The 17,002-nt window shown below is 40.2% G+C and overlaps 1 protein-coding gene across 1 annotated transcript; it reads left to right on the forward strand.

Annotated features, from left to right (window-relative positions):
* Nucleotides 1–1,025: 1,025 nt before the first annotated feature.
* On the forward strand, nt 1,026–14,659 carry LOC123456584 (melanoma-associated antigen B4-like). Its single transcript, XM_045139961.1, has 3 exons — nt 1,026–1,043; nt 13,138–13,833; nt 14,591–14,659. Exons 1-3 carry the CDS (start codon nt 1,026–1,028, stop codon nt 14,657–14,659), a joined length of 783 nt encoding a protein of 260 aa, XP_044995896.1.
* The last annotated feature ends 2,343 nt before the right edge of the window (nt 14,660–17,002 follow it).

The raw sequence follows: 17,002 nt of genomic DNA on the forward strand, positions 1-17,002 counted from the left end.
GACTTGTTCTTAATCTGTCCCTTGGCCTTGCATTTTGTGCCACCCTTGGCTGCATTCTCAGTTTGAACTTTGTCTTCCTCCTCCCAGGAAATATCTGGATAAGGGAATTCATTGTCCTCGAAGATGGACTCGTGGTACTTGATCAGAAAGTCCAGGATCTCCTCCTTGCAGTTTTCAGAATAGGCTCTCTGACCCCACAGGAACTCATAGAGGGGAGGATCACTCTCAGAGACCTGGCGGTACTCCAGGTACTTTTCCTGAACTAGCACTTGGGTGATGAGCTTCCTGGCATCCCCAAAGATAATGTGTGGGGTTCCATTGTAGACACCTGTGTGATTCAGGTAGTGCCAAATTTTACCCTCAGGGACGTGGTAGCCATTTAAATAGATGACGCTCAGGAGAGGGATCAAATCCCCATGGTGGGGACATCCAGCTGGATGAGGTTGCTCCCAATAACATAAAAATATAGCTTGCTGACAAGCTTGAAGCATTTTCCACTGGGCTCCACTTCTTTCAACTCAAGGCCAAAAGCAAGATACAAGTGATGGCAGGCTCTTTTGAGGATCTCAGGGAATTGATCCTTGAGTCTGTAGTTGATAACTCTTACCATTTCTCCCTTCATCATGGGCTGCTTAATTTTGTACTTGCTGAGCATGTAATATCTCAGCATTTCTGTCTTGCTCTTTAAAAGATCATTCTTTGTGGTCTCACTAAAGGAGGCAGTCCCAGCTGATGTAACTCTGGAAGTGACTCAGCCCTTGATCCCTTTGCCAGACCTACTGAGGGTAATGCTTGTACAAGCATCAATGGGGGGTACAGGTGACTGAGATATGTGGGGGACGCCAGCAGTAGATGTGCTGGAAGAGCATGTCCAGAAGCATGTGCTGAGCAGTAGGGTGAAACTCCTTCTGCTGCCATGATCTGAGCACCTTTGAGCTTCTGGTGCTGGACTCTGTTTTGGTCACGTCTCTCACAAGCACGTGCCTTACTCTTCTTTCCTTGGGGCATGATGAATATGAGCAGGGATGGCAGCTGGCACAAAGGTTGGTAGCAGAGCAGGTGACAGGGAAACCTGCATCAGGAAAAGGAGACACTGTGTGTCCATTCAGCACATTGGCAGCCTTTGTCTTTCTCATTGTCCCCTCCCCTTCCCTGATTTCCATGAGTGCAGTGCTCTCATAACTCACTACCCTTTCCCACATACACAGTGTTCTGATCATATTGTAAGTTCTGCTGAGGTACAGCCAGACTCCCTGTTTTTGATGTTTGACCTTTGCCACTCCTATTCTTAGTACTGTGATACTGTCCTGGGTATGTTAATTTTCCCTGGAGACCAGAAGAAGTTACATGTTGGAACATGCTCTGAAGGGAGACTGTGTTTAACACTCTCATCCATCATCACAATAGGACCAGGCTTCTAAATACCTTTGTTCTGTCAGTACTCCATTCCCTTATTCTTGGCTTTCTCATATTTCAATCTGCTCAGGAATCAGTTATCTGCACTTAAGTGTACTAATTCTACTTGGCCAAGTCTGTCCACTTTGTGACCACCTCACAGGAAAGTGATAGGGCATCTCATTCAGTTAGCACCACCTGGAAAAATTTTGAATTTATAGGTTGCCCCATGACTTGCAAGCATATTCCACCATTTTAACAACAGTATCAAAATGAAATTTTTGGTATTAAGTTTACTATTTCCTTACTATCTCCTTTTTAATGATCCTTACACTGAATTGGGTAATGTGATTTTCATACATGTATGAATATTCCCTTGATAATTCTCACTGCCATTGCCCGCATTTTTCTCTACCAGAATATCAAGGCTTTCTTGAACCATGGGACCCTCCAATTTCTAACATACATTTGATAAATAGATACAGTTCTTTATGAAATATATATATATATATATATATATATATATATATATATATATATATATATGTAACATGTAATATATATGACATATATATGGTACATGTTATCATGAAGTCCAAAGTGACCACAAACCAGTATGTAGCCAAGTATCTTCTTGAACATGTCATACTCCTATCCCCATCTCTCCAGTGTTGTGAAAGAATTTATGCCTCATGTCTGCTTTTTCAATGCCATTCTGAGATCTGAAGTCATGCTTCATGCATGTTATGCAAGCCTGGTTTCAAATGAACTACATTTCAGGCATTTTTTTTTTCTGTATATATCACTTCTGGGATCAAGAAGGTCAATAACTCTGGCAATAACCTCTATATGGCGCAAGTTTTCAATGTTATACTAGGAATATATAACAACAAACCATGTGTTCTCTATTTTTTAAATCAACATTCTCTTGGACTAGTTATCATGTTCTTGTGGGTGAAGGGATATTTATCTTCTAAACCTCCAGCACAATGAAATTAGTTTGCTATAATTTTTTCAGTGTCATCCAACAACGTGCTAGGGTACAATACCCTGGAGTGGGCTCAGTGTGGAAACAACCTTTTTGACCCATGGTCTAATTATTATCACATTGGGTCCAAGGCTTATCTTTAACTATGGCCATAGACTCTTCCACCTGCCTTATTGTGCTTCTTCTGAGGTTCCCTGTTCCCTCCCAACAACTTCAAAAGCCAAACTCCATGTTACCTCCTGTCCAGGGAAAGCTAGCCAAGTGAAACAGGGGTGGAACCTGCAGCATCCCTCTTGATGGTGAGAGGAACACGTTCTCTCAGTACAAAGTGAGCTTTCCTTACCTACCTCCACTACAGACCACTTGTAGGACTCAATGGGCCCCAAGAGACTGGATGTGCTTCCTCTGCCACACAGAACTACTATGACGCAGTCCCACCTCTTCACGTAGGAAGTGACCCTAACTACTTCTGGTCATAGGGAGGCTCTGATTGGCAACAGGGCCAGTTTGCTAAGAAGCTTGTGTTGGGCTGGAAAGTTGGCTTAGTGGTTAAGAGGCTTGCCTGTGAAGCATAAGGAGCCACGTTCATTTGCCTCTCCTGATCCAACAAAAGCCAGAAGAACAGAGGTATGGTAGGTGCAAGGTCACACATGCCCAGTAGGTGGTGGAACTAGTGTAAGGAATTGGATAGCAGTGACTGCCATGGCTCCATGATTCTTCTCCCCTTGCTCTGTTATCTCTCTTTCTCTCTCTCTTGCTAAAATAAATAAATAAAGAAATAAAACTTATAGATTTACACTCTTGAATTTTCTATCAGAAACCCATACCTACTATTACATACCTCTTCCCACAATATTCTCCTTAATTGACTGTTGCACTAGGGGACTGTTGCAGAATCTCTCATGTGTCACAACAGCCAAATCCCCGTGCTTTCTCTGTAGCCCTCAAACACCTTTGACACCTTCCTCTGTTCACTGCCTGTTGAGGTTTTGGTGCTGTGTATGTGAATGTTTGTCACCTGCACACTCTGGGATTTTTTATTGTTTCATTTTTTCTTCTTATGTCTCCAGCAGCCAGTGGGGGAAGAAGTTAGTCAGTGGGGGCAATCCTTTCATCTGGCCCTACTAAGTAAGTGTATAGAACTCTTTGCATCCCTCTATTTCTGTTGGATGACTTTGGCTGGTATTTCTCTCCTATAGATGTTTGTAAGTGAATCTGCTTCTTATGCCATTTTGATGATGCTTCCCATGGATTTTATAAGCCTGCAATTAAGCCATTCTTTTCATAGGTTGTTTCTTTTCAACTGCTTGTACAAGCATTGAAAATGTCCCATTAACAGTAAAAATGATGGTGAGAAGTGAAGCTGTTGCTGTGAAGAATCTTCCCACATGGGTTTTTGTGTTGTGGTACATGTTTATAGGAGTTACATGGAAAGATTTGGTGCTTTCCACTGGACAAATCTTGCAATGTTGTAAACAGGCCTTGATGGGTCATTTGGCAAGTGTTTAAAATGTTAACAACAGAGAGAATTCTGGAAATTGAAATATACTTGTAGAAGAATTATGAGTTGTATTTTGCCTGTTCTCAAAGAGTTTAATCAAGGTTGAATTTAAAAGTCATGGCCTGGTGTGCTTACACACACACACACACACACACACACACACAGTCACACAGAGTTCAACTAAGAGCACTGTATGAAGCTGTGAAGATGGACTGTGGTCTGCAGTGTAGACCCAAACATGTTTGAATACACAAGCACTGGGGAACTGCTGGTTTGGGAAGTAATTTTTTTTCTGGGCTCAGAGAATCCCAGTTGGTATGGTGGAATTGGGAATCCAGAGCCTTTTACCACTGCTTACATATGTTGGACTTCCACTGCAAAGAATGTTTGTTTACCAGCTAGTTATGGATTTTGCATTGGTCCAGTGTCTCCTTTTTATGCTATTTTTCGGTGGGAATGTTTACTCTGTGTCAGGATGCCTTTGTATGTATGTAACAACTCTTTTAGTTTTGCATGTGTTAGTCTTTAATATCAGATAAAACTTGAGACTTTGTAATAACATAATAGTTTGTAAAGACTATAGTGGCATATGGAATAGAACTGAATGCAACTGGAATTGTGAGATGACTTTGCAGGTTGTAGTGTAAACCCTGATTATACTCTCTACTCCCAACAGTACTGTAATATTAAGAAAGGTGTAGGAAAGGCACCAGAGCAAAGACAATTTAAGTGCACATAAATATTGCTCTGCCTGTGCTGAAAATGAAACTCTTGTATCCTGTTGTTGGGATTATGAAATGTCACTTTTTCACAATAAAATATAGACAGTTCAACAGAATATGAAAAAATCCATTGTACCATTGTACAACACAAAAATGCTTCTTATGGTTAAACAACTTTGCTATAAATGAGCATGAAAAAGTTGCTTTGTGCTCTAGGTTCATCAATGAAATATTTATCACAAAAAGACATAGAACCAAAAGTATTCCATTAATGGCTTCTTGCATGAATATATCACTGTACATAAATACAGAAGGAAATGATGTATGTAGTAGATAGCTTCCGGTCACTTGGATGTGCTTCTAAATGAGTCACTGTTATGGAAGTCAGGAAATTTAGTTGAAGCTTACTGATTCATTGTAAGTTACATAATGGCAAAAAAAAACCCCAACTCTTGGGACCATTTTCACAGATCAAACTCATAGAAAGAGTTAGAAAAACAAAAAGAAACCACCACCACAACAGAAAGCATACTACAGGAAATGAAGGCAGAACTTCATCAAAACTTCTGTACCTTGCATATATTTATAGGAGATACCTGGTTCTAACCACCACAGATGGGTTTAAGAATCTTGGATGGGGGAAAAAGCTTTCAACTGACATGGGATCTTGGACCCATAAGATTGTACAAAATGTTGGATCAAAATTAGTCAAAGACCTGCCGTTACATCAAGTGCATTTCCTGTAGCAGGTCTTTGGTGGGGCAAATGATCATTTAAGACTGCTATGGGTTTAATGAGAGATAAATTAAGATGATACAAGGACTCTTGTCAATCATAAGAGATTAAGCATGGAACTCTATGTTTTCTGCAGTGAGCAAATAGTGAGGGAAGTAGGAAAAGGGCAAGGGAAATGAAGTGGGCATTTAGAGCCTAGTCTAAGGCAGCAAGCACTATGTTCAAGAGTTTGGAGGATTTGGGAAGAGGAGTTGTGCAAAAGTAGCTGTGTGTGTATGGATAGCTAATTTAAGAGCACACACAAACTTACTGTTGATTATATGGTGGTAACCATGGAACACTGGTCACTAGAGCAAACACGTTGGGGAAGGAAGAGGAGAAGTGTAAGTAGAGAGAAAGTCCATGAAGGGGTGTTGCTCATTTTTTATTATGAGAGTGACAGGCATGAAGGGCTGTGTGCAGCAGACTGAAGAAGGAGCAGGGCACTTGGGCCTCTGTGTGAGTGCAGTGAGGGATTCCAAACCCCTCTATACTGACCCTAGAACACAGGTTTCTTAGCAACCTGGACCTGCTGTGAATGAAAGCCTACTGTGATCAGAAGTGGTCCTCCATCACTTCATCACTTCCGGGGCATCACTTTGTTTTTAAGGATGGTTCTGTGTCATAGTGTTTCCACGGCAGTGGCTCAGAGCACTATCTAGTCAGTTGGCTGCTGCTGAGTCCTAGGAGCGGTCTGTGGAGGAGGTAAGGAAAACTCATTTTTCTACTGGCAGAGCATGTTCTTCTCAAGTCCAGCGTACTTCCCTAGGTCCTACTCCTAATTGAGTGAGCTGGCTTTCCCTGGGCAAGGGTTGACACGGAATCTGGCTCTTCAGGTTTCCTGGAGTGCACCCGGAACCTGAGAGGAACCCAGACAAGACAGGTGGAAGAGTCGGAGGCCATAGCTAAGACAAGCTTTGGTGCCACTGTGATCAGAAGTAGAACACGTGTGAGCAAGGTTATGTGCACGCTGAGCCTGCCTACTCCACACTGCTGTCTGGGACAATCCTTCCCCAGAAAGATACTGGGTAACATTAGAGCAGCTTAACTTCATCCCTGCTTCCCCTACCCTCAGGAGTTTAGTAGATAAGGCACCTTACACCTCCCTCACTAAAATGTGAAAATACACTAAGAACTTGTTCGGGGGGGGGGTGGCAAATGAGTATACATGGCTTGTTGGTCAATATCCCCAGTAGGTCTGTGACTGAGTGCACCACAAATGGATGTCATAGTGAGGCAATGATGCCTTAGAGGTTGCTCCTATGGTAATGGGCTTGCCTAGCATGGATAAAGCACTGGATTAACAACACAGAATTCTATAGGAAAGCAGACATGAGGCACACCCACCCTTCGTAACACTAGTGAGATGGGATCCAGAGGTAGATGTTCAAGTTGAGCATGGCCTATATACCAAATTTGAGAGCACATTGGGTTGTGTGAGGACCTGTACTTAAAGAACTTATATAAAAATATGAATGAATATACCTACACATCAACTTTATTTTAGAAATAGAAAGGTTATGTGATTCAGACAAACCGCGGACTATGTGAGAGACAGATGAATGTAGGCAAAAATGGATATTATCAATGAACAATATATACTTGTACAAATTACTACACTGAGAGTGACTTTTGTATTTTTATTTTTTAATGTATTATTTTTATATATTTCACAAAGAGGAAGAGAGACAGAAGGCAAGCATCAGGGCCTCCAGCCACTGCAAACTAACTCCAGATGTGTGCATCCCCTTGTGAATCTGGCTAAAATGGGTTCTGGAGAATAAATGTTGGGTCCTTTGGCATTGCAGGCAAACACTTTAATCGCTAAGTCATCCCTCCAGCCCTTATTTTTATTTTTTTATTAGATATGGACATACTTTGCATGTAAACAGCATATGTTGGTACCATCCTTTCCCTCCTCCCTGCCCCTATTCTGAAGAGGCATTTCTCCTTGGGGATGCAGGACAATCCTATGGGGATTGTGAGTAATGCAATGTTGGGGTTGGGGGAGAGGCAATATTTCTGTGCGAAATGTCCCAACTTTTGGCTCTAGCAATCTTTCTGCCCTCAATTCTGCAAAAGTCCCTGAGCCATGCTGGGAGTATTTTTAGTTTACTTCAGTGATGGGCACTTAGAGCATCTGGATATATGGTTAAATAGGTATTTAGTGTCCTCAGTATCTTCCCTATCACCCTCGTTCTGATATCAGCTTAAGTAAGAAAGCAGCACTCTTTCTCATTCAGCTGGGGTCAAGAGGGAGTGCCCTGGTTCGTTTACCTTCTCAGGTCCAGTTCCCATCTGAAAAAGAGAAGCAAATTTTCCAATGGAGAGTGAAGTGAGCACAGATTACATAGAAAACATTATTAATTTAGGGAGAACTAAAAGGTTTTAGACTCTCTTATAGTCTAAGACTAGTTGGAACTTGAATACAGAAAGCAGAATCATTATCTGGATATGATTCTGACTTATATCCCAGTTCTAGATATTGTTTCTTTTCCATTGAGCAGATCTTTTAGCCAATATAAGAGCAGTTGGTTACCCACCATGGCTGTGTGTCACTACTGAACTTGTATGAGCATCATGTCAGGTGTTTGCTTAGACTTTGAATTACTTGGAGAGTTGTTGGACATATTCCCCCAAGAGCTCATGTAGATCTTTCCAGCACTAGATGGGCTAAATGTCTTGGCACTGGATCTCCTCTGGTTTCTAACCAGATCTCTTTATGGTCTTTGCCAATAGTGTATGGTGTCTTCAACAGTAGGTTCTTAACATTAATGTCTGGAGGGTAAACAAGTGCTCTGACAGAAGTCTGTCTTGTTTGTTTTGGAAGATCTAGTAGGTATCTCTGATCAACAGCAAATTATGAATGTAGTCCACATCCTGGTACAGGGAATTAAAGTCAAGGACCAAGAGGACGAAAAAGAGAGAAAGCCCAAGAAGAAAGAGAAGCAGGAGAAATTTGAAGTTAGGTTTCTTCTCAGTCTATTCAGGACCCTTTGATTCAGGTGCTCCCCCTAAGGTCCTCTTGAAGATTCCACATTTTAGTCTCACTTCCCATATATAGTATTTTATAGTACCAGTTCAATTTGGGTTCAGTTTTGTGTTCCCCCCTCACACTTTCCTTCCACCCACACCATAACCTCCCTATTGACCAAGCCTTATGAAGCTATTCAGTTATGTCAGCAACTTGGGCTGACCCAGGTTAAGAATTGCAGATGAGTGAGATCATGCAATGGTTGTCTTTCTGTGATTGTGTTAGTTCACTTAGAACAATCTGTTTCAAGTTTTGCTATTTTTCCACAAATGTCAATGTTTCATTTTTTTTTCTTACTGCTGAGTGGAATTCCATTGTGTATATATACCACTACTTCATTATCCATTCATTTAATTATGGGCACCTGGCTAGATTACAGTTTTTTGCTATTATGTACTGAGAAGCTATAAACATGGTTGAGTAAATATCTCTGAGCTCAGATGTGGAGTTTTTATAGGAAATGTCCTGTAAGGTAAACACAGGCTCTGTTGGTAACTCTTTATTAATCCTTTTAAGGAGTCTCCATATTGATTTCCACAGTGGTTGTACCATCTTACTTTCCCACCAACAGTTCATGAGTGTTCCTAGTTCTCCACAGCCTAGCCAACATTTGTTTTCATTTGATTTTTTAATGTTTGTTATCCTTACTGGGGTAAGGTGGAATCTCATAGTTGTTTTAATTTGCATTTCCAGAATGGTTAGGGATGTAGAACATTTTCCTAAGTGTGTGTTAGCCATTTGTAATTCATCTGCTCAGAACACACTATTTAGTTCTCTGGCCCACTTTTGGAGTGAGCTCTTGGATTTTTTAAATTTTTTTAGATTTTTGAGTTCTTTTTAGAATCTAGATATTAGGTTTCTTTCAGTGGTATAGCTGGCAAAGATTACCTCCCATTCAGTGAGTAGTCTATTGGCTCTGCTGATGGTATGTTTATTGATGCAAAAGCTTTCTAGCTTCATGAAATCCCGTTGGTCGATTGCTTCTTTAATGTATGGGGCTATTGGGTTTTTGTGCAAGAAGTCTTTTCCAAGTCCTATATCATGGAGATTGCCTCCTATTTTTTTTTCTTCCAGTACTTGAAAAGTTTAAGGTCTTATATTGAGGTTTTTAAGACATTTGGACTTGATTTTTGTGTAGAGCAAGATTAATAGGTTGAATTCATTTTTCTACATATGGTCATACAATTTGTCCAACACCATTTGTTTAATATGCTGTATTTTCTCTAGTCTACATTTTTTCACACCATTGTGAAATATCCAGCAGCTGTAGTAGCTTACCCTAAGGTCTGGTTCTTCAATTCTGTTCCATTGGTCAATGTTTCTGTTTTATTCCAGTACCATACTGTTTTGTCACTATAGCTTGGTAATATAGCTTTAGATCAGGTATTGTGATACCACCAGAGGCACTTTTTTTCTGAGGATATGTTTGAATATCTGAGGCCTTCTGCCATTCCAAATGAATTTTGAGATCAATTTTCAATCTCTGTGAAGAATAATGCTGCCATTTTTATTGGTATTGCATTATATCTACACATTGCTTTTGGGAGAATTGCCATTTTCACAATGTAATTCTACCTAGCCAGGAGCATGGGAGGTCTTTCCATCTTCTCAACTCATCCTACATTTCTTTCTTGAGTGCTTTTATGTTTTAAGTATATTGGTCTTTCACATTCTTGCTTAGTGTTATTCCAAGGTGTTTATTTTTTTTGTTGCTATTGAAAATGTGACAGCCTCACTGATTTCATTCCCTGCATACATGTCCTTTACATATAGAAAAGTTACTGATTTTGTGCATTGATTTTGTATCCTGTTACTTTACTGAAGGAATTCATAACTTTTATAAGTTTTGAGATGGAGACATTTTGGTCATGTTATCTGTAAATAGAACTAACTCAGCTTCTTCCTTTCCAATTTGACTCCCTTTTATTTCTTTCTTCTCTCATATTATGTGGGTACTACTTGTATTACTATGTTTAAGAGCACTGGTGAGAGTAGGCAGCACTGTCTTGTACCCAATCTCAGTGGGAACTCCTTGAATTTTTCACCCAGTAAGTGTTATTTGGGCCTTAGGAGCCATATATATATATATATATATATATATATATATATATATATATATATATATATATATATATATAGCATTTCTTGTGTTGAGATATAAACCCCTCCATGCCTAGTCTTTCCAGCATATGATCATGAAGTGGTGTTGTATTTTGTCAAAGGCCTTTTCTGCATCAATTGTGAGGGTCATGTGGATCTTATGGTTCAATTTATTTATGTGGTGTATTATGTTGACTGATGTCCGCATGAAAAACCATTCCTGCCTCCTTCAGATAAAATCTAGTTGATCAAGGTGGGTAATGCTCTTGATGTGTTGTTGAATTTTGTTTATAAGAATTTTGTTCAGGATCTTTGCATCTATGTTCAGTAAGGATATAGGCCTATATTTTTCTTTCCTTGTTTCATCACTGTCTGGTTTTGATATTAGGGTGAAGCTAACTTCACAAATGTAGTTGAGGAAGAGTACTTGTTTTTCAGTAATGCAGAATAGTTTGAGAAAAATTGATTTCTGTTCTTCTTTGAAGGTTTGTAGAACTCAGTGTAGATGTCATTTGGTCCTGCACTTTCCTTTTGGGGAGGTTTTTGATTATCTTTTCAATCTCCATTGATGTGATAGGTTTGTTTAAGTGATTAATCATCTCTGAGTTTAGTTGTGGTAGGTGGTTTGTATCTAGGAATTCATCCATTTCTTCCAGATTATTTAATTTTGTGGAGTAGAGGTTTTGGAAGTATGCACTGATCATTTGTTAAATTTCATTGATGTCTGCTGTGACTGCACCTTTCTTTTATGAGGGATACTTTTGCTGGGTAAAATAGCATGGGTTGGAAGTCATAGTTTTTCAGACATTGAAGTATTCCATTCCAGGCCTTGCTAGCTTTCAGTTTCCGTTGAGAAATCTGATGTTATTAAGATGGGATTGCCTTTATATGCTGTGCATTGCTTCTCTTTCTGCTTTTAACACTCTCTCTTCATTTTCATTGCTAAGAGTTTTAACTATGATGTATCTTGGGGAGTTTCTTTTTTTGGTCCTATCTGTTTGGTATTCTGTGGGATTCTTGTATCTGAATAGGCCTCTCTTTTGTGAATTTTGGAAAATATTCTTCAATAATTTTGTTGAATATGTTGTCTATGCCTCTTGTCTGGATTCCTTCTGGTATACCAATGATCTGGATGTTTGATCATTGTAGGCTTTCCCACAGTTCCTTCATATTCTGTTCACTTTATTTTTTTTTTAACTTAGCAAAGTTTTTGGCCTCCCAATCAATGCTCTTATCTTACAAGTCAAAGTTTCTGCCTTCTACATGAGTAACTATTGGTGAGTGGTTCTAGAGAAGTTCTGATAATTTCCTGGATATGTGTCTGTTCTACTCACCCCAAACCACCACACTTTCCCACCCACTGTCCATGTTGATAACAATCTTTTTGTCTGTTGAACACTGAAAGGAAAACAATGAAAATGGTAACATAGAATGTTTGATCAGGATACAAATATCATAAGGGGGAATGTCAATTGCATCCTTTAAGCAGCTTAGAAATTCCCCAAAGGCTCATGAGAGACATTCTTAGTAAATAAGATGTTCTCTCATTACCATAAGAGGGGATCTGACAAGGAGGCAGGCATGGAATTGTCCGGTTATACACTTGAGCTGATCCCCTTATACCTGAGAAGATTGAATTATGGGCCACCCAGTGATCACAAGGGAAGGGATTCCTTGAAAGAACAAAAGACATTCAGAAAACTGATACTCTGGTTGCCATGGACATGATGGTAGGATAAGGCACAGTCAATTTCTATGGGAATTCTGCCACAGAAACAAGGGAAGAGCTGGCAGGTTCAGCATGCCCTCTATTCTTCATTTTAATCTGGAGGGAGATACCCTCATTCTGAGGTTTATAGACAGTATCCAGAGCAATGTGGTGCTTAACAGCAATTGCTGTCAAAGTAAGGATAGTAAGGGAGAGCATTGGACCCCAGTAACCATGAAGACTGAAACAAATTCATAGAATTCTCTGTACCCTGTGAGATTTGTTAAAGAACTGGACTGAAGCTTCCCTAAGCTATCCTCCCTGTGGCCTCAGGAAATGTTGATAGATTGAGCATAGAATCACAGTATTGTCCCTCAGTGCAAGTGGCAGGGCTCCAACAATATAAGACAGGGAGTCTGGAAGCACCTCAGCAGTTAGTACCTACAGGCTGATGAGAAGCAGTGTGGGTGGGTGGGGAGAAGATCATGGCAGGTTCATACAGCACTGCACTCATGGAAATCAGGGAAAGGCTGGGGATGAAAGGTGAAAAGCAAAGGCTGCCTAACTGCTGAATGGATTCACAGTGTTGGTTTTTTTTTTTTTTTTTTTTTAATGCAGGCATTTTTGTCACCTGCTCTGCTACCAACCTTCCTGCCAGCTGCCATCCCTGGTCATCTCATTATGTCCTGAGGAAAGAAGAGTAAGGAATGTGCTCAAAACAGAGTTCTGCCCCAGGAGCACAAAGATTCTTTGGGGAAGGCAAACGAAGAAGGAGAGTTGCCCTCCTACTCTGCCCATGCTTCTGGAGATGCTTGTCCCAGCACATCTACTGCTGGCTTCCCACACATGTGCCAGTCACCTGTACCAACCACCGATGCTGATACAGGCATAACCCTCTGAAAGTCTGGTGAACAGATCAAGGGCCCAGTCACCTCCAGGACCAGATCAGCTGGATCTCACTCCTCCAGTGAGGAACCAAAGAATGATCTTCTACAGAACAAGACCAAAAAGCTAATGGATTGCATGCTCAGCAAGTACAAAATGAATGAGCCATTGATGAGGAGAGAAATGATGAAGGTCATCAACAAAAGATTTAAGCAACAATTCCCTGAGGTCCTTGAAAGTGCCTGCCACCTCTTGGATGCAGGTTTTTGTCTTGAGTTGGAAGAAGTGCAGCCCAAAGATAAGTCATTCAACCTTGTCAGCAAGCTACATTTCAATGATGATGGGAGTGACCACAGCCACCTGAGAATTTCCACCATGGGCATTCTGATTCCCATCCTGAGTTTCATTTATTTAAATGAGCACTGTGCCCCTGAGGAGAAAATCTGGCTACTCCTGAATCAATTAGGCATTTGTGATGGGATCCCTCACATCATCCTTGGGGATGCCAGGAAGGTCATCACCCATGATCTAGTGCAGGAAAAGTACCTGGAGTACCAACATGTTCCTCATAGTGACCCACCCACCTATGAATTTTTGTGGGGCTCTCAAGCTTTTACTGCAAAGTGCATGAAAAAAGTCCTGGACTTTGTGGACAAGTACAATGAACACATCTCCTGCTGCGATTCGCCCCCTATGAAGATGCCTGGTGGCAAGAGGAAGAAAAAGGCAAAGCTGAGTGTGCATCCCAGGTGGCACAAAAGACAAGGCCAAGGGACATTCTAAGGGCAAATCCAGCTATGCTAAGAAGTGAGAGCTGAATTGCTCTTTCCTTTTGGGATTGAACCAGATTTCTAGATTGGCCCTGTCACTCATAAATATGCTTTCAAAATAAATTTTATGATTTGTATTAACAAAGTCTTTCTTGAAGTGCAGAATATAAATGCATACATCGATATTAATTTCCTCTTGAGGGATCCAAAGTTTTTTTTAAAGGTTCATTTCGATTTTATATTTAGACTTTTTTGTCTGTGGGAAAATAATGCTCTTGCAATCAGGTTCACATTGCTAGTAGATATTACCTGACTAAGAGCAGCTTGTTGAAAAAGTGGTTTATTTTAGCTAGCAGGTTAGACCGTAACCTCTACAATGGCTGAGAAAAACTGTCATGAGCAGAGGGTGGACATCACCCCTTGGCCAACATAAACTGAACAACATCAACAGGAGATTGTGCCAATCACTGGATTGGGGAAATTGGCTATAACACTAATAAGCCCACCCTCAACAATACATGTCCTTCAGGAGGCATTAATTCCCAAATCTCCATCACCTGGGAACCTAGCATTCAGAACACCTAAGTTTATGGGGGACACCTGAATCAAACCACCACGGATGTTACCTGAAGGTTAATTATGTCTTTAATTTAGTCATGTAATGTTTCCTAACAGATGAAAAATGTGACTACATTTTTTTTCTGTTATTCAAGAATGACGAGAAATTAAATGATCATACAACCAAATTTCTTGGTGAGAGTTGGGGCATTATCCACGCATGAATTCAACCTCTGTTCTTGAGAAATCTTCAGATTCGGCACTGGGAATGTTCACTTAAAGTGATCCAGGTCAATTCTGTGGTTGTCAGTTTTACTTTGCTGGAATGAACTTCCAAACCAGGAACAAGTGATGTGTGAAAGGGATTTATTGATGCTTACAGGTCCAGAGTGATTTCCTAATAGCATTTAAACCTGGCACCTTTTCACACAGCTATGACAAGAACAATAAAACCATTCCACACAGAGAGAAATGCCACCACCAGCACAATAATCGAACACCTCAGACAGAGCTCATACCCTCTGAATACCTTAAGCTTGATTTCAGATCCTCCTCCAAACACCTTAGTGCTGGATATTAAGATCTGCTGACAGTGACAGCTCCTGCCAGGCATCTGGAAATCTACTAAGTTATAAGCTTTAACAAACACCAGAATATACTAGGGGAAATCCACTCAAACTACAACACTCCCTTTACCTAGATTTTTACAGGTGATCTCAGTGTGGAAGAAGGGAAATATGGTCTGTTTACAAACGATGCAACACATGTCATTATAGGTTAAGTTCTAAATTTTTATGTTCCATTATGAAAAAGTTTCCTAATGAGCATTTCATTTTTGTCTTTCTTTATGCATTATTAGATATTAACATAATTTGTATGTAAAGTCACATTTTGGCACCATCATTTCCCTCCTACCTGCCCTTTTTCTGAAGAGGCCATCCTCATTGGGGATGCAGGTCAACCACATGTGGGTAGTGCATCATGCATTGGGGGAGAGACAATGACATTATACAAAATGTCCCAACTTGTGGCTCTAACAATCTTTCCACTACCTCTTCTGGAAAATTCCCTAAGCCATGCTGGGAGCAATTTAAGTCTACTTCAGTGATGGCACTTAGCAGCATCTACATCTCTGGTTTGTTAGGTGTTGAGTGGCCTCAGTATCTACCTTCATCGCCCTTGTGATGATATCAGCTTAAATAAGACAACAGCCTTCTTGCTCATTTCTCCAGTACCCCTGTAGTTTCAGCTGTGGCCTGATTGAAATGAACTGGGACATTTATCTCCTCAAGTACAGTTTCAGTCTGGAAAAGAGCAGCAGATTCACCAATGGAGAGTGAAGTCCACACCAATTAAATGGGATAACTTTTATTAATTTAGAGAGAATTAAAAGTGTTCAAACACTTTTATATTTTAAAGTTAGAGGGAGCTTGTTCATTGAAAGCATAATCATTATCTGGATATGATTCTGACTTGTTTCCCAGTTCCAGATATAGTTTCCTTTCTATTGAGCTTGTCTGTTAGCTAATCCAAGAGGGGGTTGGCTGTGTGCCACTATTGCACTTGTGTCAGAATCATGTGAGGTTTATTGCTTCTGAGTGAAAATAACCTGAAATGTACTTTCTAAATAAAGAAAATGTTATAAAATAAAAAAACACACAGTTCTCATTAATATATCTCTGAACATGGCTTGCAGAGGGTACTACTGGCTAGCGATATTCAATATTTGGGGCAGAAAATGAGTCCAGTCATAATAGAGTATCTCAAAATATTAGAAAAGACAAAGGAGAGACCCCAACACATTGGCAGTAGAGGGAGCAGGATAGGAGTTCTAGACTATCCTTAAGTATATCTGGAGTTTGGGGCCCACCTGGCATTCATGAGATCTCAGGTAATAAAATTAGTTACAGAATGAGGATTACCCTGTTCATGTGAAAATCTTGATCAGGTTCCACAGCTTTTGTGAGTTCACATGTTTAATGGCTGCCATGGATAGGGTAGGAGCTTATGGGACCACTCCCATTGTTGAGAAGCTAAGTACCTTTATTTAAAGGTTGCTGGGGGAGGGGGAATCATTCTCTTCCATTTCATGGCCATTGGTATGTAGAGAGGAGATAAAAGCATTCAGTGAGACTGGTGGGTTAAATAAGTGTAATTATAGTTACATAGGGTCATATATGAATGAAACAATAGAAAAAAAACTTCATGGAAATTAAAAAGTGCATGAAAATTTAAGCTATATGTCTCAACCAATATAGGGGAAATAGGGAAAATTTCAGTATAACACCCCTAGTTTGGTATAATGAATAAAGCATGTTTTAGAACAAACTCCCAGCTTTAAACGGTTAAGTACAATTTCAGTGATCTTTTGGTTAAATGAAAATTTTTGCCTTTTGAACATATAGTTATTTTATTGTATTTTTTAATTTATTTATTTATTTATTTGAGAGTGACAGACACAGAGAGAAAGACAGATAGAGGGAGAGAGCGAGAGAGAGAATGGGCGCGCCAGGGCTTCCAGCCTCTGCAAACGAACTCCAGATGCGTGCGCCCCCTTGTGCATCTGG

The sequence above is a fragment of the Jaculus jaculus genome, chromosome X (assembly GCF_020740685.1).
Source record: "Jaculus jaculus isolate mJacJac1 chromosome X, mJacJac1.mat.Y.cur, whole genome shotgun sequence".
Lineage (NCBI taxonomy): Eukaryota > Metazoa > Chordata > Mammalia > Rodentia > Dipodidae > Jaculus > Jaculus jaculus.

What these genes read in the sequence shown, in the direction of transcription:
- LOC123456584 (XM_045139961.1), top strand. An exon ending in GTGGCAAGAGGAAGAAAAAG is followed by an intron (nt 13,834 to 14,590) that starts GCAAAGCTGAGT and finishes CTGTTATTCAAG; the next exon opens with AATGACGAGAAATTAAATGA.